Raw genomic sequence first — 27,998 nt, forward strand, 5'->3', positions numbered from 1 at the left:
ATACAACGTAACTTTAACTACAGCTGCATTTTTTTAAAAAAAGTATGGAAAGGTGGATTAAAGTGAGGGTGGCAAAAAATTTTCAATTAGTTTGATATTTTGCTCATCTATTAAAACTCCTGTTTAGATTCACTACAGGTGTGCTATTCGACACAGCACTGGTCTTTTATAGAGAGGGGAAAAAAAACAACAAGACGGGCATTCTGAAAGAGCAGAAGGAGAGTTTCTATTTGTAAATGCTTTACACCCTTCCTATCAACACAATTTAACTTATTTAGAAGGTGAGCCACTTCCACCTCGCCTGTCGCGGCCAAACTGGGCGGAAAGGGAAGCAGTGTGGCAGCAAGTAGAAGGAGATACTTGATAAAATCTCTCATCATCTGGGAATCAAACTCTTGTCTTCCGCGTGTGACAGAAAAGTGCGTAGCCACTACACCACAGATTCTAGCACTGAGGGAGTGAACAAGTGTAGGACCTACCAGTAAGTGAGAAACAAATTAGAATAATAATGCAGATAATTCAGGGCTGTAGCTGCTTCAATTCTGCCTGTCGTGGCCAACCAGGGCTGAGTGAGACACAGTATATCAGTAGATAAGACAAAGATACCAGATAAAACCAATTCCACTTATGAGAATAGGACTCACATCTCCTGTGAGCCATGAACAAAATCCTTTGTTACCCAGCTGTGATGTTAAATAGTTTGATATATTTGTGCACAATTTAACTAAAAAAAAAAGATTAGTACAGTTCCTCAATTGCTATAATAACTGTAACAACAAAAACAAATTATCATAACTATAACTTACAGTTCTGAGAACTCTTTTCTCAAATGCCACTCACTCGACTCCCCCATTTCACAATCTTCACCATCACTCCCATCCTCACTGACACTGCATGGAAAAAGCCCATCAACCAGAGACATTTTTCCAGAGGCCCAGAGATCAGTTCAGGAATATTATGACTCAAAGAAGTGTGTGCGTCGGCGTTGCAATTTAGTATGGCTTTGCTATAATTTGACGGCCACAAATAACAGAAAAAAATATCATATGCTCCACTGATACAATTTAGATTATTAAAGAAAAGATGTGGGGTTTTTAACCTGCCTCAAAGGGCCTACACAAGAGTCTTGCAGAAAGAGCAAATTGCTCAATAAAATATATTTTCCCAAGAAGCAAATCAAACTCACACTTTTAACATGTTGTGGCAAAGGACCTAACCGCTATACCGCAAACGCTCATAGAATCACAAAATCCTTGCTGAACCCTAACTCTTCTTGTGATATGCTCTATCAGCATGTGACAAAGTCACATGACATGAGAAAAGGCAGTGATATGTCAGTGCATGGCACACAGAGTTAAGAACTATCAAAACACAGCACTCCATGCAAGATAAGACCAATTTAGATCATGTAACGAGTGGGCTTCCACCCTGCACGTCAGGACCAACACGGGCTGAAAGGGTTACTAAGTCCCAGCAGAAAGACCGAGACACTTAATGAAAATTTTCCCCATTCAGAAATCCAACTTCGGTCTCCTGCATGCCACGGAAAAGCACCTAATTACTGCACGAGATGCTAGTGGACCAAGTATACCTGAGATAGAGTAACTGAAAACACAGGAATGGAACACAAGAGAAAAAAAAGTAATGTTAGATCATTCAAGATGAACATCCTGGTCTCACACTGAGCAAAAGAAAAAGGATTAAAAGACCTTAACTGTCTCTTTGTTAGAGAAAAGAGAAGAAAATCAACACAAACACTGCCATTTAGTAAATATGGAAAAGGCAACACAGCCTGACAAAAATAAAAAGGGGAAAGAAAAGAAGCATGACCTACCACTGGTGCTCTTCAACCATCTGCTTGAACATTATACATTTCAGCAAAATGCTGGGAGCAAAAGACACACAGTCAAGCCGGTAAAGGGGAAAACAAGGATGTAAATATACAATCAGAGAGCAAATAAAATCATTCAAATTCAGTGCCAGCTATGGGAAATTTTTCCATAACATTAAGTATCTATCCATCTACTTTCATTCCCGCAGACACTTGAAAAATGTCCCATGGCTTCCAATGTGGACTTATTCAACGTATAACCCTTATCATTATAGATGTAAGTGCCCACAAACCATTAGTCTCTATGTAATTAGTTAGCAATAGGCAGAGTTTTGAGGTGTCTGTCTGGACACTCTATTTGTGCCATTGTCCTGTCACCGGCAAAGACTCCCACTCTCCAAACATTTCCAGAAAAAGAGAAAATTGTTTTATTTTCAACATAGTCGCATAACACTTTCATTGCAACCAAAAAAAACCAAACTTTTTTCAATCAATTGCTCGAAAGAAAAAAAAAAATAGTTAAAAAATGTTCAAATAAAACAAAAAAAAGCTCACCAAACATTTTTTTCCAATGTTTAACATCCCTCTCAATGACAAAACCCTTTGTTCCCAAAATACCCAGAGCCAAATACAATCAAAATTTCTATTAACGATACATGATGGGACTAATTCTGAATGATCACTTGTGTCCAAAGGGGGTGGGGAGAGAACGAAAAGCAAGATTGGGTGATAGATAGGGAAAGTCTTCTAAATCTATAAAATAAATAAGTCTAAGGGGCAAAAACACTGTACAAAATATAATAACTATAGGGAAACAATTGTGACTTTAACTTGCTACCCTTAGACCCAATATGTCTTCTGGCTTGGGGATGTTATGGAATGAGACAAAGACAGTCATGGTCTAAATGAAGGTAAGCTGTGTAGGATGCCTACCCTTCATAATGGCCTGGCACTATTGTTCTAAAACAGATAACTCTGCTTTTTGCTCGTTTGGCATGTACATCTCGGAATCATCAAAAGAACAGCTCTGGCTGTAAGAGTTCTGGGGATCGGCAAAACTCCCTTCTCCATTACTACTGGCACCGTTATCCGAGGGAGGCAACTCCTCCCCAAGAGGTTCGAGGGCACCAGGTGCCGTCGACTTATTCTCGGATGCTGTCGGGCTAGTTACAGGAATGGCTGGAGTCCGCACCAGTTTGAAAGTCCGCTGGTCGTTATCCGTGAGGTTTTCCGATGTAGGAATGACTACTCCATTGCTGGGTTCATCCCTGTTGAGACCCATGGCAAGCGGCGGAGTTCCTGTCTCAATGACGCTGACAGAGTGCCTGAAAGCGCTGACTGAGGATGGGACTGTCACTTGGAAGAAATTGTCATTTGACGGCTTGAAGATGTCTTCCCGCTCATCCTCTTCGGAAATGATATTCTTATTCCCTGCCTTTGACGACACCACACGTTGACCTCCATCATTGTTTAACTCCGACGCTTCTCGCACAGGGGACGCTGAACTGGAATGACCATTGGAGGGAGCGCTAGGGTCAGCTGCGCCACGAACTGATGAAGGAATGCCGTTGGCCAAAGGACGGGCCGACTGGGGACAAGACATTGAGTGTATCAGCTTTGGTCTTTTTGGGAGCTCGGCTGCCAATGTGCTGTTGGTCCCATCCATGTCAGCCATACTGATGCCCTCGCTGACCACCGAGTTTCCATCTCCACCGCGCGTTGACGGGGCTGCTGAGTCATAGTCCGCTGTGATGTCTTTCCTGAGGTAACCGGAGGAGGGGCTAGAGAGGGCCTGGCTCCGCCTACTGTTCTGGGAGCCTCCGATGCTGGTTGTGGGCGGAGACTGTAAGGGAGTGCTTTTCCGTTGCTCAGCAGAGCTCCTGAAACGTATAACGCTTTCGTAAGATTTTTAGGGCACTTAAAACAAAATTAGGTCATATAAGTGCTAAAGATTAGAGAGGTGTTACACCAGAGTAACAAACAAAAGGAATAGGAATAAGGATGAGAAATGTTAGAAGGAAAGAAGGAGCAAACCCTACAAAACTCCTGCTAACCACCCACAATAGAAGATGCAAACATGATGCCTCTAAAAAACTGCTTTTGAATAACAAAAAGGTCCAGCACTATATCAGACATTTCACAGCAACTTCTCATACTGAGCACTGATTTTTTAAAGTTCTGAACTTATTTCTTGTTTTCCTGATCTAAAAGAGGAGAGGGCAAGACATGGCCCACAAGTAAGGTAATGAATTAAAACAATATGTAAACACTTGTTGAAATTACTTTACACACATAAATGTATACAATAATGGTCAGTTGAAAATTATTTTTACTCCATGTCACAGAAACAGCAGGCTCTACCTAATTGTTCCCCTATTAATATCCTGAAAGGTCAGGACACAATTGCAATTCTGTAAAAGGCCTTGATAAGATATCAAGATCGTGCTAAAATCGAACCACTATTATTTATTTAAGATAGCTGATTATAAACCAGAAAGACGATTTGAGCAGCCTTTCTAAACCGTAAAACTAGCTAAACCGAATAAAATTTAGCTGTCCCACAAATTTCAGTTTAAGCCGACTCCACTGTTTGTTCGGTACAAACAGAGAACAGGTGGGCCACCAAAATCTAAAAATGAGCTCTAGAACGCTCATCAATCACTGACATCACAGAAACACAGCAGAACTATTGGAAAAAAAAGAGAACATTTGGGATCTCAGACAGCCAGACTGTTGGAAAAGTCTTGAGAAATATAGACAACCTTTACTTTTATTCCAGTTGTAAATGTGGTCATTCTATCACTTCATTTATTCTCTTTTTTGAATTACTAGGAGTGGTATTGACTGCTGCACTCAATGACACCAATATAATTCATAACTGCCATCATCCTCTATTTAGTCCTGTCTTCAAGGGCTCAGATAACTTCATGAATTTTCATGGTGCCACCAATGAGAGAAGCAAGTGGTCCCCCTTTTCTTCTTTTTCCCCCTCAGTCTTGCTTGCAGACGGTGTCCATAATTCTTTCTCCATTCCCTTTTCTTTTAATTAAGAATTTGCCCTCATACAACATGAAGGACCAAGGTATATATTTTAATACTATCATTTACTACTTGATTTTACCAGAAGAGCTTTACCAATCTTTACCCTAAACTGTCTCATAAAAGATGCAACAAAAGGGTGAGGTAAGTACTTTCCTCTTGCTGCTTGGAGGCTGACAGGTCTCTCCCAAACCAACAAAGTTCTGGCTTCAGAAAAAAAGGGCTGCCCCTTCATGCAGGTGTGTCAAATGCAAATATAGACCTCCAAGGCAACACAACACCTTAAAAATTAACTGTGACCGTTACCTGCTTCTTGACTTCAATTAGCGTCATAATCTGAGTTTTAGAAAAAAAAGCAAATCGGCACAATAATAGGCATTTAGTGTGGAGAAAAAAAAGCAATCGAGAAAAACAAATACAAAGGGAGAGAAAAGAAGAAGGACCTTCCAGTAAAGCCCTCCAAACACATGCAAGCAGAACATGTGATGATTAGTAAGCAAAAAAAAAAAAAGGCATGAAGTTCATATTGAAGAGAGCAATTGGATAATTTTTAATTTAGTAATCTTTTGGCAGCATGCATGTACGCGGGGGAGAACTTACGGAGGTCTGACTCCGAGTCTCTGCTCCAGGAAAGACCTCAGGTTGGGCAACGTCTGCCTCAGGTCTGGAGTGCCCATGCCACAGTAGAAGCGTAGCTGAGACAAGGAAGAGATGGGTGAGCCAAGGGAGGGTCAGGTGGGGAGGGAGGGGGGAGGGAGGTTATGATCATAAGAACAAAAAGCCTACTGTAACCCAAGTGGGAGTGAGAACAAGGACATTGATAGTAATGATACAGTAATGGTTATTGAGAGAGACAGAGAGAAAAAGGGAGGGAGGAGACAGAAAGACAGAGAGAGAGAGAGAGAAAGAGAGAGAAGGGGGAGACGGAGAGGGAGGGAGAGGGAGAGAGAGAGAGAGAGAGAGAGAGAGAGAGAGAGAGAGAGAGAGAGAGAGAGGGAGAGAGGGAGAGAGAGAGAGGGAGAGAGAGGGATGATGTTGGATTGGGGGGAGGGGGCAGACCGGGGGTGGATATACTCAGAGCACCAAAAACCCTGACCTCAACCCATCTTTTTGTACACACTGACAACAATTGTTAAGTGCATGGAAAATAGAAGACTGAAATAACTTGGGATGAAGACAGAAACACAACCCACCAGTAGCATCTCCAATCACCCACTGAGTGTACTTGGGTATTGCTTCCCTAGCAAGCATAATCACACATAATCTTAGTATAATTTGTGCAGTGTAGTGAAAACAATACTGGTTCCATCATTTACCTCTGGAAACTCATTATGACAGTACTGAGCACAAACAACTTATTCGTTTTACCTTTCCCCCTTTTTTTTCAGTGACAACACACACTGATTTCAAACAAAAAAACCACCCCAAAACTCTTGGTGATGAGATTCGCATTTGTGATGTAATGGCTTAGCTTTTCACCATTGAGCACAGAATATGTGAGTTTGATTTCTGAGGAGGGGGGGGAGGGGGGCAGAACTAAGCTCTGGGGCCACAGATCAATGTCAAGATTCATCACACTATCACTATCTGTCTCTACTACTGGACCTATATCTAGATCGCAACGTTCACTGTTAGTAATCCCTGCAGTCTTCTCTTCCACTAGCCTCTACATTACTAGGGTTAGCATTGCTGCTGTAATCTTCTTCAGCACTAAAAAGGTCTAGATCCCACCCAGCCCATTAACATACGAGTCCATCAGTTTGAAAATATAGTGAGGTTCTTTCACCATTGTGCCATATGCGTTTTGGGTCGTCCGAGAAAAAAAAAGGAAATTTCATTCAGGTATCAAGGGATGTAACTAAAAAAATGCTCAATCAGCTCAAACAGGACAGCAATTACAAACCCGCAAAGACCAGCCATGAAACACACCAGGTGACAGTAGAAAATAAATGGGAAGCTCAAAAGTGGGGAGTTGTAATGACAATCCCTGACCATTGAATTTTCACGAGACACCTTGAGTAGGGGCAGCGAGTGAGTTAATACTCACTCAATTACAATCATTGCAATCATTGGTGATGAAGGCATTTTATAAGGTGTAGAGACACAGATCCTGTAACTCCCTCTTCCCCCACAACGTACCTGGCTCACATTCTTGTTCAGTAGAAAGACAGCGTAGTTGAACTGAAACTTCTCCTTGCCTTTGCTATATAACGGAAACCTGAGATATACATATATATATACATATTACACATTTGAAAAATTGTTGTTGTTTTTTTATGCAGCTGTAGCCTTGGGTAGAAAAAAATATCACAGGAAAACGTACCATTGGGTTATGAAAAAAATGTGACCTTAGATTTTGAATAAAAGAATGAACCATACGAGTGTCAAATTAAAAATTAAAACTGTTATCATAGATGAATCTCCAAAAACAATTAATATAAAAAAAATTAATAAAATGAATTGAGACTGCTAAATCATATTGAGGGCAGTAGAAAGAACTACGCAGAATGTGGGTAAAAGCGTTTCTTCATTCTTAGAGTCACTGTCAAAGCACAAATATTTTTTGACATTTTAGGGAACGTTTTTCTGAGTTGAATTGCATTCTGCACTTATAATCTTATTTTCGTCAAGATTTCAGCCTACGTCCGCTGGTTTCTGTCAAGTCATATCTTTTATCTCCCATCTTGTTGCATTTTGCTCTTTTTCTGCTCAATGTTTCATGCATTCACAGACTTATCCCACCAGCATCTGGGTGTGATGGTTAATTGTTTGTTCGACTCACTCTCTATCCTTATCCGCTAGTTTGCTGTGCACATGATCTATGATCAAGGACCGGGAGCCCCGATGCACCATGGGATAGCGCAACGGCATGTCCATGAAGTGGGACAACATCTGCGTCAGGTGACAAGTGAAGCCCAATGCCACGGCAACTCTGGTTTCGTCCTGACCTACAGGATATAAAAAGGAGGAAATCATTTTTTGTTGTTCTGAGAAAACTTTTTTAAAAAGGTGGTAACCTGAGACATTATGTCTCTTTTATTGGATTTATTGGCCACATATTAGTTTTAGTAAGAGTTCTACGGCCCTCACAACTGCATAAGGTCATATGAGCGTGTGCCATGAATAGGCAAGCGTGGGGTCAATTACTCTCTGCTTTATGTACCCGACAGTATGTGTAGAGAGTAAGAAAGTAAGTTTTGGATTTATAGTACATGAAACAAAATCCTGCAATACTGAGGAGCAAAAACAAGTAACAGGAACATTTACCATACAAATAACCGGAAACCTGAAAAATAAATTGACATGCACTTTGACAATTATTTTGTTTTGACAGGTGGAAAATAAATTGTCACAACATGTCCTAACAAAGTAAAATCCAACATAGTTTAAACTGCAATAATGCCTCAATATTGAAATTCTGATCTAGAGAATTTAAATGCTCCACTAGATTTTTGTTATCATTTAGGGTAATAATAATAATCATAATAACATTGATATAATAATATAGCGCATTTTGACTAAAAAAGCCCAATGTGCTTTACAATAATACAAAGAACATAGTTCCAATAGCGATCCTTTCACTCTACCTCTCTCTCTCATCCTCTACCCACTACCTTTCACTACATGAACTTTAGTCCAATTTACCACATTTCTTTGTAGGAAAAGATCAAACTATGCAAAATACACCATTACAGAAATTTTGATTTCATAGTGACTGTACTATGATGCAATTATCAAGGATAATGTAGTACTCACAGGTCCACTGTCAAAAATTTCTCATTAAAAAAATTGAAGTACTTTTAATAATTTTATCCCCTTTCTTTTACAAGTGGAGCAGCTAAAGAAAACAGGAATACCTATGGGGTTTTGTGAAAATAATTGAAAATTTAAGAAGTTCCATTTGCGAACAAAAATACAGTTAGTAAAGACATGCAGAGAATATAATAGTTTTGAAAATTGATTTCAGGGAGATTTTGTCAAATTTCGTTGAATTGAGCAAAAATGGCATTTTTAAAAAATCCATCCATGAGAGGGAACCTGGCTGGCCCCTTATTTTTTACTGAATAAAAATGAAATCGATAGGCTGTAAAAAAACATGTATAGAGGGTGAACTTACCTTGATAATCTTCCGCATTGGGTAATTTTACTTTGACTATGTAGAAGTTTTGCTTCTCATCCTGAGGACACAAGAGGAATATCATTTAAAGAGATTGTGAGTAGCAAATTAACATTGGCCAATCCTGGCTGAGAGGGATACAACTTCCCAGTAGACAGACAGACACACATGATCTCAAAATTTGCCACCAATTTCTTGAAATAGACCTGCATGTGAGCCTCAACCAGATTGTCTGAAAATTTTGCGAAACCCCCCTCCCCCCGCACCCCATGAGAGCTTTTGTGGGTGTCATAAAAAGGACTTCCGAGTAGTGAGCGACCACCCCAACAAATACAATAAAGAAGAGACCTAACCCTACCAAGAAAGAACCTGCAACAGGCCTCATGTAAAAAGGCCAGCACAAGTCCAAAATGACAAAAAAAAAAAAAAAAGTAAAAACCACACTCCAAAACAAACAAGGAGCATGTATGGTCTACATCTAGATCTACTTTGCTATAATAGGGTTTGATACAATTTAGAATTGGAATATGAACCCTCCATATAGATCTAGATTCTAGATCTAGATATCTAAATAAATCTAGATCTAGATCTAGATGTTGTAGAACAAGTGAATAGGAATAGGCCTTGAACTAGAAATCCGCATCTGATTCCGAACAATGGGACTCAGCTGAGTCTAGATTCTAGATCTAATCTAGATCTAGATTCTATAAATAAATAATTCACGCACCTGATGAAAATGCTTTTTACCAACATTAATATTACAGCACAACCTATGATAGGGTTTGACACAATAGAATTGGAATATGAATCCTCCATTGAAGTCTATAATGATCTATATAAATCTAGATTTAGAAATCTAGATCTAGATTCTATTAGTATTCGCATTTCTACTCAGGTTCCGACAATTATGTTGGAAACGCCGAAGTCGGCACGAAAACGAAAGTGCCGACAAACCCGACGGGAGAAAAAGGGGGTGCTGGCAGTCGGCCAGGTCTCGTACTACGCACATTGACTAATACAGGTGGGCCTAGCGATAGCATCGGCCGGCTCGCGGGTGTCAGATTTCAGACGATTGTCGGCAAACATGCAGGTCTACTGAAACTTCTGGCCATAGCCACTTTTGGGGATATCTATAGAACTTAAGGGCATTCATAATAATATACAGAAATTTTGACTTAAATAGATTATTTCTGGCTTACTTTTGTAATCTGAGCCCAATGTAGCATACAAAAGATTAGTCACAGACCACTCAAGATTGAAATTAGAACTTCAAGAAAAACAATGTGAGATTATCAAGTTCGTCAGAAAACTGATATATAGATCTACACGTTTTTACACCAACTTCGTATCTTGCAATTTTCATTCTTTAAACCTGCACTATATTAAGACATGATGTAAAACAGTTTCCGGGAAAACTGTAAAGTAGACAAAAATAAATTTTCACTTTGTTCTGGACTTACAGTTTGAAATTTATTAACATCCATACATTGTTTAAAGAAAATTTGGCCCATATATCTAGTGAAAATTAAAATAATTTCAGTGGTCAAGTAAAATTGTGAAGGAAAGTCTAAAATGACAAACACAATACCTTTCGTTAGGTGTAAGTTTGGTCACAGGTCGCAAACAAATGTGAAGTGTATAGCATTAAAAAATATCTTCTGCATAACCTTCAGATTTGCGATGTCTTTTAAACTACAACAGGTACATTGGGGTTCCTTCATGACTTGCAAAGCCTATAGAGCCAAAGCTTACAGCAATAGCTTCCATAGCAACCTTTAGAGAACTCATATCAGATGCTAGAATAAAGCAGGTCACTCCCCCCCCCTCTCTGTGGGAGGGAGGGGATGGGGGAGGGGAAACCAATAGCTCAGTTGGTATCAGGCTAGGCTATGGTGCAGATGGCTGTTAGTCAAATCCAAAGAGTGGCCTCTTGAGTTGCAGGGCTGTTTGGTAAATTTTCAAGGAGTACTTCCACCCATATAGCTCTGTAATGGCAGAGATGGGATGACAATCTCAGGGATCCTGCCTCGTAGATGTCTTTGTAGCATTGAAGAGGGAGGTAAACTCATACAACTACAAATTCAAGACCTGATGGTATAGACATCTAACCCCAGAGAAGTAGAGTCCATGTGGTCCTACCTCGTTAATAGGGTAGATGTAGTGCGCCATTTCACTGATGATCTGTTTCCGTCTGTATTGCACTTGGGCATTCTCTTTGACTAACATCTCCCTGTGGACAGGCAAAATGTCAATCAACTGATTTGTTTTAGTAAGCGTTTTATGGCACTTGTAAGACAATTAGGCAATATAAATGCTGAAGATTAGAGGTATTACAAGAGAGTAACAAACACAAAAAAAGGAAGAGAGGTTAGGGCAATAGTTGTTTGATAGGAAAGAAAGAGTAAACCATACCTGTGCACTCACCAACCACAGGCAAAATGTCAATCAAGTGGATGAACATGCAGAAGGACAAAGGGCTGGTGAACTTGAGAGAAAAGAAAGCCTCTACAGCAACCTCAATCAACAACACTGCTGACAAAAAAACAAACAAAAAAACTCCCAAACTCCCCCCCCCCCCCCACACCACCAACAACAAAACCCACCATGTGACATTCAGTTTCCCACTTCAGCAACTGGCTATATATTATTGGCTGGCTGTTTAGATGTACCAAGCCTCACATTTTGAACATTCTTTTCATTGCAGGTTTTCAATCGGTGGCATTTGTTGCATGAGCTAAAAAAATGTTGTGTTGAATTAAGTTCTAAATTTGGAAAAAAAGTAAGAAAGGCTACAAGTATACATGAAGGATTGTTAAAAGAATGAAATAGTTTTTTTTCTCACAACTGAAAAATGTCGCTTTCTCAGCTTAGAACAGTTGAATACCTTGCTAAAGATATGTTCTCTGATAAAAAAGAATTCTGAAGATGTATATGAATCTGAAAAAAAAATATATTCAAAATCTTTTTTTGAACTTAAACACAACGTCTGAGCAGCCTACCTGGACTGTATATGCAAGGTTCTGTCTTCTTCGCATTTGTTGCCTCGAGAGGTCATGTGAGTGTGGTCTTTTCTGAGTTTTTCCACTGATTAGAAAAGCGTGAGATGATAATATTAATAATAATAATAATAAAATCAAATGAGCCTGAACAAACACTGCTTCATGTTGCCAGCTACAGGACAGGCAATGACAGATAATGATGCAGATATTGTCCTTTAAATAACATAGTATATGCTTTAAATAACATAGTATATGCCGGGAACAGGATAGGTAATCACAGGTAGTCAGGCCAATATTCCATCTTTGTGTTATTGTAAAGCTCATTGAGCACTTTCCTTGTGGAAGTGTGCTAAATATACACGTATAGTGGAGTCTGCTTAAACCAAATACATTTTTATCTAAAAACAGCAGCAAAAAGAAAGAAAATAAAATCCCCGATTTTTACTTCTTTGTCTTTGTAAGAAAGCAATCGATTAAGCTAAAATGTGCCCATTTCTAAACCAAAAAGAATTTCAACAGTTATGTCAACGAAATCTTAACTAGCAACCCCCAAGTAATAAAAATCATCGAATCTTGTGAGCTTCAAGATAGCGAAACAAAAGAAATGGGACAAGAGAACCCATGTGCATTGATTGCGGTTCAGAAAGAGGCATTACCAGTGTACAGCTAGCCTACATTAATCACGTAAATCAGTACGTCTACACACAGTGTTTACACCTAGTCAAGCAAGGATAACGAGTGTGTGTGTGTCACGCGACCTTTGGTTGGTCATGACCTATTGTTTCTGCGAAGTTAGTTCACAAAGGCACTAGACATGAGCATGTGATCATATGTGGTGTGTTTCATTGTGTCACTGGCATCGGGCTTTATCACTAAATTATCACATCTCTAGACTAGCGCAGAGCAGAGCACAATGTGCAGAACAGTATGCTGATTACTTTTTCAAGTGTTCTGTGAGACTGTGAGTTTAAGCAAGCTGGCAATGTAGAAAAGAAAGTGCAAGGCGCACAGCCTGCAGATCAAATTGCAGTTACCAAAAAAGGCATCCACAAGTCACACTGTTGACAATCATGGCAATTTGAGCAACCCTCTCTGGACCGAAAACAAGGCTAAACCAGAGAAAATCTAGCGGTACCATAGACGTCAGTGTAAGCAGACTCTACTGTATTCGTGTGTGTGCATAAAGAAAGATGCCAGTTGTCTGCAAAGCTATTTTTGAACAATGGGATGAAAAGGACAAAAAAGTTATACCTGGTCAAAAATTTAGTTCCATTAGAAAACACATGTTTAACCATTTCTTAATAACACATTAAAACTATTTTATAATATTTTAAGTCTAAATATTTTTTATTAGCTATTTTTGCTACATGCTGTACTTCACCAAAGGTTAAAAATGTGCTAGAAATAGTGTTTATTTTTCCAAACTTTGTTTTTACACCTTGTGTTACTAAATGTGGCATATCTTTAACTACTTAAGTGTTTAAAAAATCAGCGTGTTCAGCATAACATTTGCAACAAGAATATGCCCTTACTTCAACAACAAAATTTCCGACAACTGGGACTTGTCCCCAGGCACACACTTATATAATTTATTACAATAATTACACAAAATGATATAGTGTTGCTATTTGCGTATAAGTGTTGTGTTGTGTTGTGCTGATGAATTATTTGTATGAATGTATATGTATGAATGAATGCCACTGTAAAACAAATTCCCCCATGGGGATCAATAGAAGCCTATACTAATTTTGAAAAACTTTGATACAAGACTACACCTGTATGATACAGCTACTCACATCTTGCATCCTGCTCTGCCTTGAATTTTTCCAGCTTTTCTTCCTCTGCCTGCCTCTGCTGCGTCTGCCACAACAGCTCTCGACGGAGTTGTCTCACTTTCATTTCTAACATTTCTCTCTGCGATAACTGAAACATTAGCATTGGAATTCTACACTTTCTGCTTCTAACAGTGAGTGGTTGGTGGGCACTCTAGTGTGGTTTGCTCCTTCTTTCCTATCAGATGCATCTATCGTCATTATCTCTACCCTTTTTCCTTTGTAAATGGTCGCTTTTAAGGACAAGCAGGCTGACCCAGATTTCGGGGGTTTCCAGAAATCTTGACCTACACCAAAAGTGGGCATTGCCGTACCTATAGGAGAAGTTTGGTTCCATTGATATGTATATTTGTTTGGTTATAGAGAAAACTCTCCTTGTTTTTAATGAAAATGAACAAGGGGCAAAAACTTTACCTTCGATTTTCTCAAAACAGCATTTTTCGGGATGGCCCCCTTGTGCTTAAAAGCGACCATATTACTCTCTACTCTCAAGTAACATTTCTATTCTATTCTTCAGCACTTAGTGACCTGAGCTGCAACAGCAATAGATCTTTTACTAAAACTACATCAAACCACATTATCGTGAACACCTTTTGCAATGAAAGGTGGAGCCTTACAGAAAAAGAATAATAATAATAATGTATGACATTTATATATATCGCCCAATCCTGATTTAAGTACACAGGCTCTGATGATATTACAAATACAGGTAGCAACACATAAACAGTATGTTGTCTTCTGACTAACAATTTAGATATATCTTTTTAATCTAAAAACTAAAATGACTAAAGTTGGCTTGCAAATGAATTAAATGATCAGATCTTTCTTAAATTACCAGGCAGTGCCTTCCTGATCTTGAGAACAAAACATACCTTCATTTTGTGTTCATGAGAAGAAACCTTACAGAGGCAAAGTGATACCAAGACTAACAACCACACATGTAACATATGTGTAAGGAAAGTATCATCTTTATGTTATCTCAATTACATAATTAGAACACTATCACCACATGTTCAGCTGTAATCCATTAAGTCTTTCCACACCCCTAAGCAATAAACTTGCACTACCTTTTCAGAGTTCTCAGTGGAAGACAGTAACCTGTCTTCTATACTGGAATGGATGCGTGTCACTGAAGCCTGTGTCTGTTTGATGGCCCTTCGCACAGTGTGGATCCTGGGGAAATCGTATTTCCACTTTTGTTTACAGCTCATTCATCTTATAAAATATTTCATATGAATAAGAAATCAACTGACGTCATCAAAAACAAATCCCCCCCCTCCACCACACAAAGCGAGCGATTTTGACAAATCTGGAAGTGTGACCCTAACAGTCTGAGTGGACATGGAACAATTGGCTTTTCAATTTTTTAAACATCAAAGAAAAATAAAAATCAAAATGGACTTTCTAAGCTAAAAAAAAAAGAGTAGTTGGCTTTCTAATGCCATAACACGAGTTGATGAAATGTAGGTCACACCATGATGAGTTTTGTGACAAAATGCGTTGTATCCAAAAAGTTGAAAAAGAGGAATGTACTCATTGTTTGATTCACATTACCATGTATGCCACTGAAGAAAACTAAAAAATCATGAATGGAAGTAGGATACAATCATTTTTTGTTACATTACATTTTGATACAACATATTTTAACTCTTAGTCAGAAGTCAGTACATCTAGTGACGAGGTCTTGTATATGTGCCACTGTGGCTGCTTATCTACACAGTAGAAGCTGGGGGGGAGGGGGGTGTAATCCTTTGTAGTAAGGAATAGTATTCTCTTATTTAGTCCATGACCTTATTGTGTTGCAAGTGCTGTAAAACTCGTCTAAAACTAAAGAAGTCCAGTTTTTCACAGGAAGTTAAAAAAGAAATTAAACTTAAGTGTGCTCTATAAATAGCATGTTTGAAAGCAGTTCTCTGCATATTTTTACTTCTGTTTGTTTTAAGTTTTTAGGATGTTAACAAGAAACAGCTGTTTCGTTTACAAATGGGTATACTACACTGCAACATTGCTTTAAGAGACGTTCCTGACCAAGTGTCTCAAAAGAGGCCTAGAAATTGAAGAAAAAAAAAAGGCTTGTTTTTTCTTACCTTTTTTTTTCTTTCGGAAATTGTACTCATTCATCATAAATATCTGCTTGCCTGGACTACAACTGTATCCTGGTATGTCAAATCTTCATTCTTTTCGAAAAATTTGGGTGGGTAATACATGCTTGCAGCTTGAAAACTACCTTTATTATGATGAAAATGCTAAATAATGCTTATTTTCAGTAACACTTGCTGTGACAAAACAGGAAATAGGTCTACAACTTGTAAGATTTAAAATAACTATAGATTCAAGATCCCATTTGCAATCTAAAGGGGGGAAAACCAGAATTTCAATAGGGAATAACCCAGTTTGTGAAAAAGTCCTTCATGTTCCCTTTCCCTCTCACAGCTGTCCATCGACACTGATGATAACTAAAGCAGTATACATGATACACCTTTGCCTGAGGGGGTAGAGAAAGTAGATTGTCTTACTACCACTCTCCTCCCTTCAGATCTTCACCTTTTTTTTTGTTCGAAAAGAGAGCCATAGTCAGTGCTTGGAATAAAAGAAAGTGTGAGGGTGATTCTTATTACTTACATGTATGATAAGGATATTCTAGGGGGGGGGGGGGGGGATCTTTTGAATTTCAAAATTTGGGCAAGTGTGTCCTACTCCTCTATGATCTTTAACCACCAAAAGATCTTTGATATGCTCAACATGTAAACGGAACCTATGCACTTTATGATACCTGGACAAGTAATTCAAGTTGTATGATGGTTGCAGCTGGGATTGATCAACACTGACCACTGCGGGCACCTTATTTCTCGGGACTTCCTTGTCCAAAACCTGGGCAAGAATAAAAGACACAAATGACTCTTGTGATGAATTGTAAAACAGCATGAACAGACTAAAAGGAACGAATTGTCAACCTCAATGCTTTTCTGGAAGAATAGGAAAAGGCAAAAAAGGGGATGGAGGTTAAAAGACGAGGCCACAATGAAATGATTCCGACAATACCCCACTAAAATATATTTAAATAGGGAATTCAGTCAAACCTGGTCTAATGGCTACCTGCCAAAGACAATCATCTATCCAAATGACCACTTCCTGCTTCCCCTCCTGCATACCCCCCCCCCCCTATAAAAATAAGATAAGATAATATGTTATTGTTCTTATGGGAAATTGTCTGTGGCTCTACAGGAATGGTCATAACACATGTGGATATGCATAGAATTTTAAAGCAAATTATTTTCATAAAAGCATTTCAAATATGAAAAGAAAAAGAAGACATATTATAATTACATTATGGTCCAAGACATCCATTTGCCAAAGACAACCTAGGACAATTTTGTCACTATTTTTATTTTCTACATTTTCCAAAATATGAAGATTATACATTGCGTCATCTGCACTATTGCCTAATAATATGATACCAGCTGAGCTAACAATGCACCAAAAACTAAGACAGCCTGAGACAGCAGAAAAAGAGATACTATGGACGACCCACTCAGAGTTTTTGCGACTTTCCACCCAATAAAGCTGTGTGTACAATAGATAATAACTCACCCAATGGTCAAGAAGAGGTGTAGTGGCAGTGGCGTTATAGTGAAAGAAGTAGAAGTTGTACATCCCAAATAGGAATGTGTTGGTGGGGTGCTTGATGCCTGGGACCTGCAGCTGAAACACAAACAGTGAAACAAAAAATTGTAAAGGGATGACAACAATGCTATGATTTCAACAAAAATACTCCCCAAAAATTACATGAAATTATTATTTTTCTGGCTTTTCAAAATACGATTTAAGACAAAGTAATTACTCGTGCAAGCTAGCTATTTTATCCTTGGCATTACCCACACTTATTCTGTCAACCAAAAATGTCTCCTCTTCCCTTAGACTTACTTAAAAATTTGATGGCGGACATTATTATTCATAATGTGTTTCCAATATATATCAAGTGGGTTAGATACAATAGACATCCTATTCCCACTTTTGAGACATAATTCACACAGAAATCCACAATCCTCCTCACTTTAAAGAACAATTTGATAGCTCTGACATTCTTTGCTTCAAATCAATCAAGTGGGATTGGCAATATAGAAATACAAAACACTTTTGAGATGCAATCCAGACAAACAAGTAAAACTTACTGAGTTGGCAAAGAAGACCAAACCCGACAAGCAGACATGGCACTCGATTTTCACCTTGCATGTCTGCCCGTTGCCCATCCACACACGCACAACCAAGACTGACAGCTTCGTCAAGAGAATAACTTGGAATGAAAGAGGAACTAAAACACTCCGTTTGATGTTTGGCTTTAATAAAGGGTTTTACAACACTTGCAAAACAAACATGTCTTATTAGTGCCTCCTCCAATTAGAGGTGTTACTAGAGGATTACAAACACAAACAAATCAAGGAGGAGTGCTAAGGACAATTGATCATTTATTGGAAAGAAGGAGCAACCCACACCAGAGGACCTGCGAAACACTCACACACTCCCTTTCAAAACATGGAGCAAATCAAAGACTTCAATCACCAGCAAAGATTATATATATATTTAGAAATATATAGTCTCGCATATTTTCAGCTTCACACTATGAATGAAAGCTAGAAAGAAATATATGCCTTTCTGGGTATTGACCACTTCCAAGGAGCTGTGCTTTACAATTTTGTTACTGCCAAAATACATTTTTTTGTTATTGAAGAGATGTTTAAATTAATAATGCACCGATCGACTCATTAGATCATATAGGATCAGGATTGAACCCTGCCTGTCAGGAACAAAGCGGACTGAGAGGGACACAATGTCCCAGCAGACAAATGTAGATGCTCATTAAAAAGAAGCTCCCAAATTATCATAGTTGACCTCATGCTATCATGTGAAGGCGAAGCACTTAATTGCAACACAGCAGACGCTGGTCATATCCATTGCCCTTTCCCAAAAATTAATTGTAACACAGCAGACGCTGGTCATATCCATTGCCCTTTCACAAAAAATTAATTGCAACACAGCAGACGCTGGTCATATCCATTGCCCTTTCACAAAAATTAATTGCAACACAGCAGACGCTGGTCATATCCATTGCCCTTTCACAAAAATTATCTTCAATAAACATCAACCTTCCCAACAGAAAGGGAGCGGGTAAAAATATTTCATGATATCATAGCACCCCTACAGCAATTTGGTTTTTCAGTATTCTCGGAATAAAACATGTGTTGAAAAATGGTCCCCTTGTACAGAAAAGTCATTGTAAGGATGTTTCAACAGTACATCAGATTTTGTTAGGACACATCAACATATTCAACCTTTGATAAAGGATACACTTTGAGGTGAGATCCACTTCTGAGTCAAAACGATGTAAATCGAAACTTTGCCATGTGGGATTCTGAAATTTAAAAAAAAGAAGTATTTCATCAAATAGGTGTGGTGACAAGGGAAAACACGACTTGATGGTCCAGATAAAGAATTCTTAATAACAATTGTTTCTTAAACTACATTCAATTGTGAGTATTTTGCTTTTATTTCAACTAAATCCATCCATAAGAACCATAGATACAAATGTATGCCCTTATGAATAACCTGGGGGTAGCAAATTAAAAGCTGAGAAAATGGCCATTGAAGTAGATCACAGAAATTCAAGCTATCAAACTAAGTCATTAACCAAAGAAGCCACGTTGTCGTTTGTTGTCTTCCCGAAATTGAACTTGCCCCAATTCTTTTTAAGACTCGCATTCCATATAATGCACCGATCGACTCATTAGATCATATGGGATCAGGATTGAACCCTGCCTGTCAGGAACAAAGGGGATTGAGAGGGACACAATGTCCCAGCAGACAAATGGACTCGGCCAAAACTCAAAATTTCCTACCAACTGCAAAATGTTTAATTTGTCCTGCGTGGTCATATGACCTTATGCAGCTGCGAGTGTCATAAAACACTTACCAAAAAAAAAAGAAAAGAAAAAAAAGAAAAGAAAAACTTTAAAATAACATGCTTAAAGTAATTTTGAAATGGTTTTAGTAAGACAGGAATGCATAGAAATGAATATATATATATATATATATATATATATATATATATATATATTTATATAACAACTGAGAAGACGTAAAGTGGATAAAGATAATATAAAGTTATAGATCCCTTTATGCACTTCGTCAAAACCGTGTATATGTTCACTTAATTTTTACCATAAATCTCGTTCGGTCTAATTGTGTGCACTTTTTTTTTTTGAAAATCAGATTTTATTTATGCAAAACTGATCGTCTTTCAAAAGGAAAAGATTTTAAAAATCAAATTCTGTTATCGGTATTTCGCAACCTCAGAATTACAAATTTCTATCCGCACAGTACCTAGTTTTGATAAAATCGAATTTGAAAATTTTAAGTTTTTAACAACATGGTCAGGCGTTTTTGAAAGCACCATATTTCTCAATTATTCATGTAACATGATGCAAAGTGAGTTGTAACAGGTGGTTTTAAGTCATTTTGGCTGTGATTCTTTCCAGATAGAGTATTGTTTGCAGATAGATTTTTGTTATTTTCAAGAAAGCTTGCTACTAAGCTCAGAATTACAAAATTCTACCTGCAAAATCAGAAAAATCTCTGGTTTTGGCCCCAAGAGTAATGAAATACAAATAGTATCTTAATATATGTCAGGGTTAGGGGGTAGGGGAAGGATTGCAGGATTGGAGAATAATAGGGTAGTAAGTAAAGTAATCGTTGGGGCCTAAACTGGATTATATCCTGAAAAATCACTGGTGTAATTTAGTTACACTGGTATCGTCTTCTCTTGCTTTTCTATTTAGTTAGGCATTTTCTCACTAGTTTTACCTCTGACAGCAGGTAACCCTCACCTTCTTCAATCGCGAATATCTCTACTTCTATTCAATACAGATGCCCATTTTTTTTCACCTAAAACAAGACAAATAAACAAACTTTAAAATGATAGCAATAACTTTACATGACCCAACACTGACGAGAGCTTGATTCAAACGTATCGTTACACAATTCTTCTCTTGAAGATAGAACATTGTGATTCTGAAAGGATCCTCTGGTATTCAGATAGAACAATGTAATTTTGTGGGGTCTTGTTAATGACTGAATTATCTTAAAATTCTTATAGAACAGACAGAATTTGGTTTCTGGCCTCATGGTCCTAATAACTCAAAATGGCCAAAAATGTCAGATACAACTTCGCAATTCTGAGGTAGCGATTTGCAAAACACTGGATCTAGGGACAGTAAAAGTTTATAACACAAGCATGTTAACAAACATAATGCATTATTCACTTTTAAAACATTTGATAGAAACTTCAAAAATTTTACTGAAAAGCTAAAATCACATACCAGGGAGCCTGTGATCCTTTCACTAGTGTAGAAAGCTGGAGATGGAAATTAAATTTTGGTAATCACAATAATATGACATACAAACATACAGGGAGAGACAACTACAACTTCATCCCCCTAATTCAATAAAATTCATTAGCCTCATTCATAAAATCCCATTACAAGCTTTCACCACTGACTAGCTAAAATCTATAATGAAATCTGCTTTATTGGCCACCATCACCAGTCCAAACGACCAGTTCCTTTTCCTCCTTGCATTTTAAAAATATCAATTTACGACATTGTTCAAGATGTTCACCCACCTCAGACAATCACTTTTCTCCGGAACAACAATGGGTGGCAGTCTTTCAAGAATAACTTTGACAGTATATATCAAATAAAGTTCTGCAGAGTACTGACAAAAAAGATGTCTGTTCTATCAGTGTATTTTAAAAGAAATATTAATTTCTAAGGACAGGTAAATGTTGTGTTGTAATTACACCTTCTCAAGATTATGAACTCGGGCACCACTCTCAACAAAGTCAATAATTTTTTTGTAAAAATATACAATTACCTAAATACAATATATATAATTTAATAATATAAATGATTACCATTGCTCTTCTCATTAGTGTGAAGCGTGAAGAAAACCTGTAGTGAGCTAAAGTCAAGATCAGCATCCTGCGGACAGCGGAGATTTCTCACAGCAATGCTCTGAAGGTGCCTTAAACGGCGCTGCAGAAACAACAACAGTGCCCTTTCTCATAAGAAAAATTTACATAATAAAATTAATGAAAAAATTCAGACATGACATAGAACAAATGTGCACGACCCATCCTTTCCATAAGCACCAACACCAAAGGCAGGGAAAAAAAGCAGTCTACTGCCAAATCAAATCTTTATTAATTAAATCAATGAAACAGCAGAAAAGTGAAAAAAAGAAAACCTGAGCAAACTAGGCAAAAAAATCTTGACAAAACCAACATTTCCTCCAGATACCTCTGAATTACTCATCATTTCTTATATGAGAATTGACTTAGAACCTGTATGTATGTGTATAAATAATGTGTGTTTTAATTTCATACTTTTCGGCTACTTACTTAAATTAAAACAACAGTAACAACATTATCTAACCCTAAAAATTAAAAGAAGACAAAAACCTCAATATCACAGGGATCATTTATCTATTCTTCATGCTATAAGTGTAGTGTTGTATTTTTATAGAATCACTCCTTCTCGCGGCTGCTATCCATGCCAGTTTGGCTTTTTGTTTTGTTTATCATGCACTCTTTTGTAGTCATTCGGGCGGATCTCCCCCTCTTGAAACTAATCATTTGCTGCGTTTTTTAATGCCAAAATCATGTTCAGTTCCCTAAAAAACCCATAAAAAGTTATAATATAAAACCCTTTATGAGACGGGAGTGAATCTATAAGTTTTTACCCATTTTTAATCATAGGGGTGGGGGAGGGAAGAAACTGCTTTCAAGTCACACAATGATCTCAATTGAAAGTAAAAAGTCAATCCAGAGACAGAGATAGAGATGGGACTTCGTAATTTAAACCCAACTAGGAATCCCAACAGCTGTATCTCAACTGTGTCAAGCCTCTAGGTAAAATAAATTATAGTTAGAGCTGTCGTCTCGTACAGATGATATTGTTGAGCAAGATGTCAAGATAGTGGGTTTAAAATTTGGGTTTATTCATGAATCGCACCTAATTGTATTCTCAGATCTCCATTATATTCAAATCTTAGTGCTTTTTTAACTCTTTCCAGACGTATTGCCGATATATCGGCGCGAGTCCACATCCCTTGAGGACGTATCGCCGATATATCGGCTATGATAGGGTGCCTTCAGTATTGTTTCGTTTTAACACGATCCGTCATTTATAATTACTTTTTATTGCTATTGAAAAACTCGGAAAGGATTTAGAAAATGAAAACATCTAGTTTCACTTTGTCAAAGCGTGGGTTTGGGGAAAAACAAGTGAATTAGTTCTTACTGTCTTGCATCACAACAAAGCGATGTAACCGGACTCATTTATATCATAACCCAAACAAAAATTGGAATATTGCTTTCAAATAAAAAGCTGCGCATTCAGAAATTTATGGATTATGCTCTTGGCCTGTATGATAAGATAGCTATGCTGATTTGCTTTCACATGTTTGGTGAATGTAATTTTTTCCGTCAAAATTTATTTTTCTCATCACCATCGCCATTTCTAACCCTTCTAATTTGAATGCACGATACTTTTTTATGTTTCAAAATTAACCCTTGTTACATTATATTGGGATGTATTCCACATTAAGTTTCCTTCAATTTGATACGTTTTGAGTGATGGTTATGCTTCTATGATGAAGTATTTTGTACATCACCTGCATCTAGGCTGTGAATAAAGCACACTTTTCTTTCCTTGGATCACCATCAAAGAAAATGTCAACTTTTAGTGGTGTTGTTACATATATATCAGTGCAGATATGAAGAAGACATTCATGATGGAAATGTAGATCTGCAGCTCATGCCAAATACTTCTCACAAAATTAGATTGACACTATGAGGACCCCTGGCAAAATATAGAAGATATAGAAGTTTCTGGAGTCAAGAAAGTGTACAGAATGATTTGGGAACCTTGCAGAGAAGTTACCATGCATTCACACGACAGATAAGATGTCTAGTACAATGTGTACTCCTTAGAGGGGTTTAGGAATGCAAGTGATCCATCTCGAAGTGATGACTATGTGGTCAGTATTTGGGATTGGATGCTTGTGAGATGTGATGAGAAAAAATACCATGGAGAAGTGACAGGAAAGGGGACAAGAGGGTTATGGAGAATGTCATGTCACATTTTACAGGAAAATGGAAGTGGCTTGGAATGAGAGATGAGATTTACCGAGCTATTGAATCATATAATGACATAAAGGAAGATTACTACACCAAAACTCATTTTGTCCCCTGGTCAGTTACAATTTCAGCTTCAAACATCAACTTGTTCCATTGTGATATGTTTCAGTATGGTAATTTGCTTTTCTTTGCCTATTTCTATCATTACTTTTGAAGATTTGCTTGTTTTGTATGAATGTAACAAAGGTAACTTTTGATGTAACACGACTTCCACCCCATTCTACGAGATTCAGGGACTTACTTACAAGAACTGATATTACTGAGTTATTTCCTACCGTCAACTTCACACGTTCATGGAAGCATTTGATTATAGCTCTCTTTTAAAATTTATTAAATGTGTGGGAAAGCTTCTGTATGTTTTGTGTTTCGTGTGTTACATTGTCACGAGAGGTGGACATTCTCTCTAATGTGGTCATAACATATGCATTTAACCAGAAATTGTTTTTGCATTCCAGTAAAGTATGCTAGGAGAGTACACAAACATAAAGATAACAGGATTATTTTATTCTGTCATTGAAACAAAAAATTCTTTACTAAATGGTATTTTTGTCTTTGCCATGACATTTTCCTTTCTCACTTTTCACCATGCATTTTTTATATGAAAGGGACGGTTTCTACCATTTTTGAGTTCAGAACTACACCAATAAACCTTTCTGCTGAACATTTCACATGGTACTGAGTTGATTTCATCAATTTAATCTTTTTGCATTTTGGTGGACGGCTCGTGGAATGGGCCATCAGACCCCCCAAAAAATTACGTCCGGAAAGAGTTTTTAACTCTTTAACCTTATATTTCAAATTTACATCATGAACATTAACAACAAATCAATTAAATTGGGCCTCCCTTACACACTCTAAACAATCCAACCGATTCCAAATTAAATCTAACTTGGAACTTGGTGAGAATTAAACTTTAAGACAAGAAAAGTTTCTTCTGAATGGCAGAGGTAGATCTTCCTGAAAGACTTATCAAGCACTTCCTCCTTGCAAAGGAAACTGAAAAAAATTATATCAGCAATAGAACACACTTCATGAGAAGTGTTGAGCATTTTGGCGATGTCAACATGAAAAAAGCACTTTGTTGATTTGAAGGCGCCCAAAAAAGACGAGAAGGTATTCACTCATTTTTTAAATATAGTTAGTTGCACTCCAACATCACCAAGGATGAGAGTCAGCGAGAGGCACTCGGCTGACAGAGTGTGGGCTGCTTTTACAATCTACCCTGCCCTTCCCTTTTCCCTCAGCCCGGCCAGACACAGAGTTCTATAATACCATTGAGCCCTAAACTCTTTAAATGCACAGTCTTCAGAGGAGTGCGACGAGAAGGTATGATTATGACCAGGAATTCTGTATGCTGTGTTCAGTGCGTGTGCATTTTAAGTACACCGTTGTATCTGATTCTAGTCTAGACTTGATCTAATCTGGACAGGACAGCACCATGTCATTGGTACGATATCAAATTTCTTAAGACTACACGTAATTGGTGTGGGTGTGCGTGTGTATGTCGTGAGGGGTAGATCTAGCGAAGATGTAGATCCGAGAGTGTGTGAATCATCATTGCCTTTTTCACCCTGAATCAGGGTGCATAGGCCACAGACAAACACTTTCCACCTTTCTCTATCCTGGGCTAGCCTCTTGATGTTATTCCAAGTCTTCCCACTTTTGAAATTCGGTACATCAATTTCTGTAATTCTTCTCCAGGTTCCATGCGGTCTTCCCCTTGATCTCGTATCCCGTGGATTCCAATCCAACACTTTCTTTGTTAAATCATTAAATGCCAGTGCCTGACTTCCTGAGAGTATGTTGATCCATCGCATCCGCCTTCTTCCTACTTCATCTCTGCCTGGGATCTGTCTTGTTTTCATTAACACTTCCTCGTTGGTGACCCTATCTGTCCATCTGATCCTCAGTAAACTGTCTTAGAGTAGACACCAAGAAAACCTGGATCCTCTTATATATGCAAGTCTGTGATGTGTTCCATGTCTCACATCCATACGACAGCACAGACTTCACATTTGAATCGAAAATCCTCAGCTTTGTTGGAAGTGAAAAATCTCTTGTCTTCCAAAAATCCTATCTAAAGATATGAACTTTATTTCTGCACCTGTTCCTTCCTCCCTCGAGTCTGAATAACATTTTTTCATATTCGGATTCGAGTCCGAATAAAAAAAATTCTTATTCGGACTCGAGTCCGAATACGAAAAAATGTTATTCGGACTCGGGTCCGGAAAAAAGGAAGTGTCTTCATTCTATAGTCCCCCCCCTCCCCCCCCCACACACACATCTTTTCTGCCGATCCGATGCCCGCCGCCTCATTGATACGCCCCCCCCCCTCACCCCCCATGTTTCCCACTTTCTTTGTTGTAGAAAAAGGTGAAATTGAAGATTAGCAGACCACCTGGCACCTGCATATTATGAGCTGTTTATCCAGAAAAAGTTGTGTTGCTGTGTAGAGCTGAGCATACGGCAACTTTTGATTCCATAGACCAGCGCACAATTCATTACGTAGATCTACATCAAGACTAGCTTATTATTGTAATAATGATCAGTTGCCGGGGGGGGAGACTGACGCGTATGCGACGTTCAACGCCCGGACCGATAGTGCCCCCCCCCACCCCCCTCCTCGACATGCACACAGCCACACGTGTGCAGGCCGCCCATCCGACCCCGACACACGCTAACGAGCCATCTTTAATTGCTTCTGATAACTTCTTGACAAATAAACATTTATTAGAAGCGCTATAAAATTTCAGGCCGGCCTCAAATTCATCGTAAGATTAAAACTCGGCTCCTGCACAAAACGCCTTTTTGCGAAGTGATCTCTACCCAGCTTGAGGCGAGTCACGAGTGAGGCAGGACAGGAAGCCAGAGTCACGAGTCACAGGAAGTCGGAAGTGATGTCATGCTGGACAAGAATCAGAGTCCGAATAACATTTTTTCATATTCGGACTCGAGTCCGAATAATCACTTCGTCAAAAATTATAACTCCCAAGATAGCAGAAGGATTCAACCTCTTTTAGTGTATTTCCTTCTATTGTGACCTGCTCCTTTTGTTGTGCATCTGTCTTTCGGACCTTTGACTTTCCGGGGTGTATCCTCAATCCAATAGTAACAGACTCTGAAAGGCTGTTACTGTAAAAAAAAGTCTTCGCTTGGGCGGGGTGCAGCAGTCAGCAGAAGCGCGAAGGCGAAGTCGTCCACAAAGTCCAGATCGTCCAACTGTGTCCATGGGGTAGCCTACACTGTACAATTTCTATGTCCTCTGGTGGTTTCTTTCATCAGCAAATCGACTGCCAATGAAGAGGAAAGGGGTAAACTAAAGTAGATTCTAAAGATCCCTGCCTCACACCAGTCTTTGACTTTGACTTGAGGGTGTCAAGTGTGTGTGCATGTTTTGTCGTTTTTTGTTGGCGTTGGGGGGATTTCAATTTTTTATTGAGGGGGAGGGGGGGGTTGGGGACAAAGGGGAGGAGGTGGGAAAAGGGAATCGAAGTGCTAGGCAAGACGGTTAGTTCTACAAACTACAGTACAAGCCGCCCCTGGTAAACACCCTCTTTCTTCTTCTGAGTCGTTGTCTTGTGATTTTGTTTACAAAACAAAAGGACAACAAACCTGATACGTCTGCAAGTTGAATGGGCTTTTCACAACAGGAAAATCCTCGGATGAATGCATTATTTCACATTGAATGGTTCACAATAACTCCGTGAAAATAAATCTGATCAAAACCGGCAGACAACTTGATCCATCCATATGACAACCTACGACATCTCGTTAATCTCCACACTGTTGTCACTTGGTGGGCGAGTAAACTGCCACCATATTTGATCACATGACATTGGTTGAGGATTTAGTAAAACAAAGAATTTTTCCTTTCGGTTGGAAGAAAAAGATTTCACAATGAACTAACACTATCAAAGATATAATTTAA

General features: G+C 38.4%; 1 protein-coding gene across 1 annotated transcript; it reads right to left on the bottom strand.

Annotated features, from left to right (window-relative positions):
* Nucleotides 1-39: 39 nt before the first annotated feature.
* On the bottom strand, nt 40-27,959 carry LOC101860054 (UV radiation resistance-associated gene protein). The gene is made up of 16 exons (XM_005110322.3): nt 27,683-27,959; nt 21,785-21,905; nt 21,192-21,226; nt 19,165-19,228; nt 17,991-18,088; nt 17,410-17,520; nt 16,592-16,689; nt 14,886-14,991; nt 13,783-13,909; nt 11,987-12,071; nt 11,127-11,217; nt 8,988-9,048; nt 7,653-7,818; nt 7,010-7,088; nt 5,471-5,565; nt 40-3,711 (listed from the first exon to the last, which is right to left on the bottom strand). The coding sequence occupies exons 1-16, from the start codon at nt 27,740-27,742 to the stop codon at nt 2,784-2,786; spliced, it is 2,325 nt and encodes a 774-aa protein (XP_005110379.1). The 5' UTR covers nt 27,743-27,959; the 3' UTR covers nt 40-2,783.
* Between the last annotated feature and the right edge of the window lie 39 nt (nt 27,960-27,998).

This window comes from Aplysia californica, unplaced genomic scaffold (assembly GCF_000002075.1).
Source record: "Aplysia californica isolate F4 #8 unplaced genomic scaffold, AplCal3.0 scaffold00875, whole genome shotgun sequence".
NCBI lineage: Eukaryota > Metazoa > Mollusca > Gastropoda > Aplysiida > Aplysiidae > Aplysia > Aplysia californica.

Bases quoted from the DNA above. Each gene is read 5' to 3' on its own strand.
- LOC101860054 (XM_005110322.3), bottom strand. From the start codon at position 27,742: ATGCATTCATCCGAGGATTTTCCTGTTGTGAAAAGCCCATTCAACTTG. The intron at 14,992-16,591 runs GTATCATAAAGT...CGATTTCCCCAG, and splicing joins AACTTGAATTACTTGTCCAG to GATCCACACTGTGCGAAGGG. The intron at 7,089-7,652 runs GTGAGTCGAACA...TGTATATCTCAG, and splicing joins CTAGCGGATAAGGATAGAGA to GTTTCCGTTATATAGCAAAG.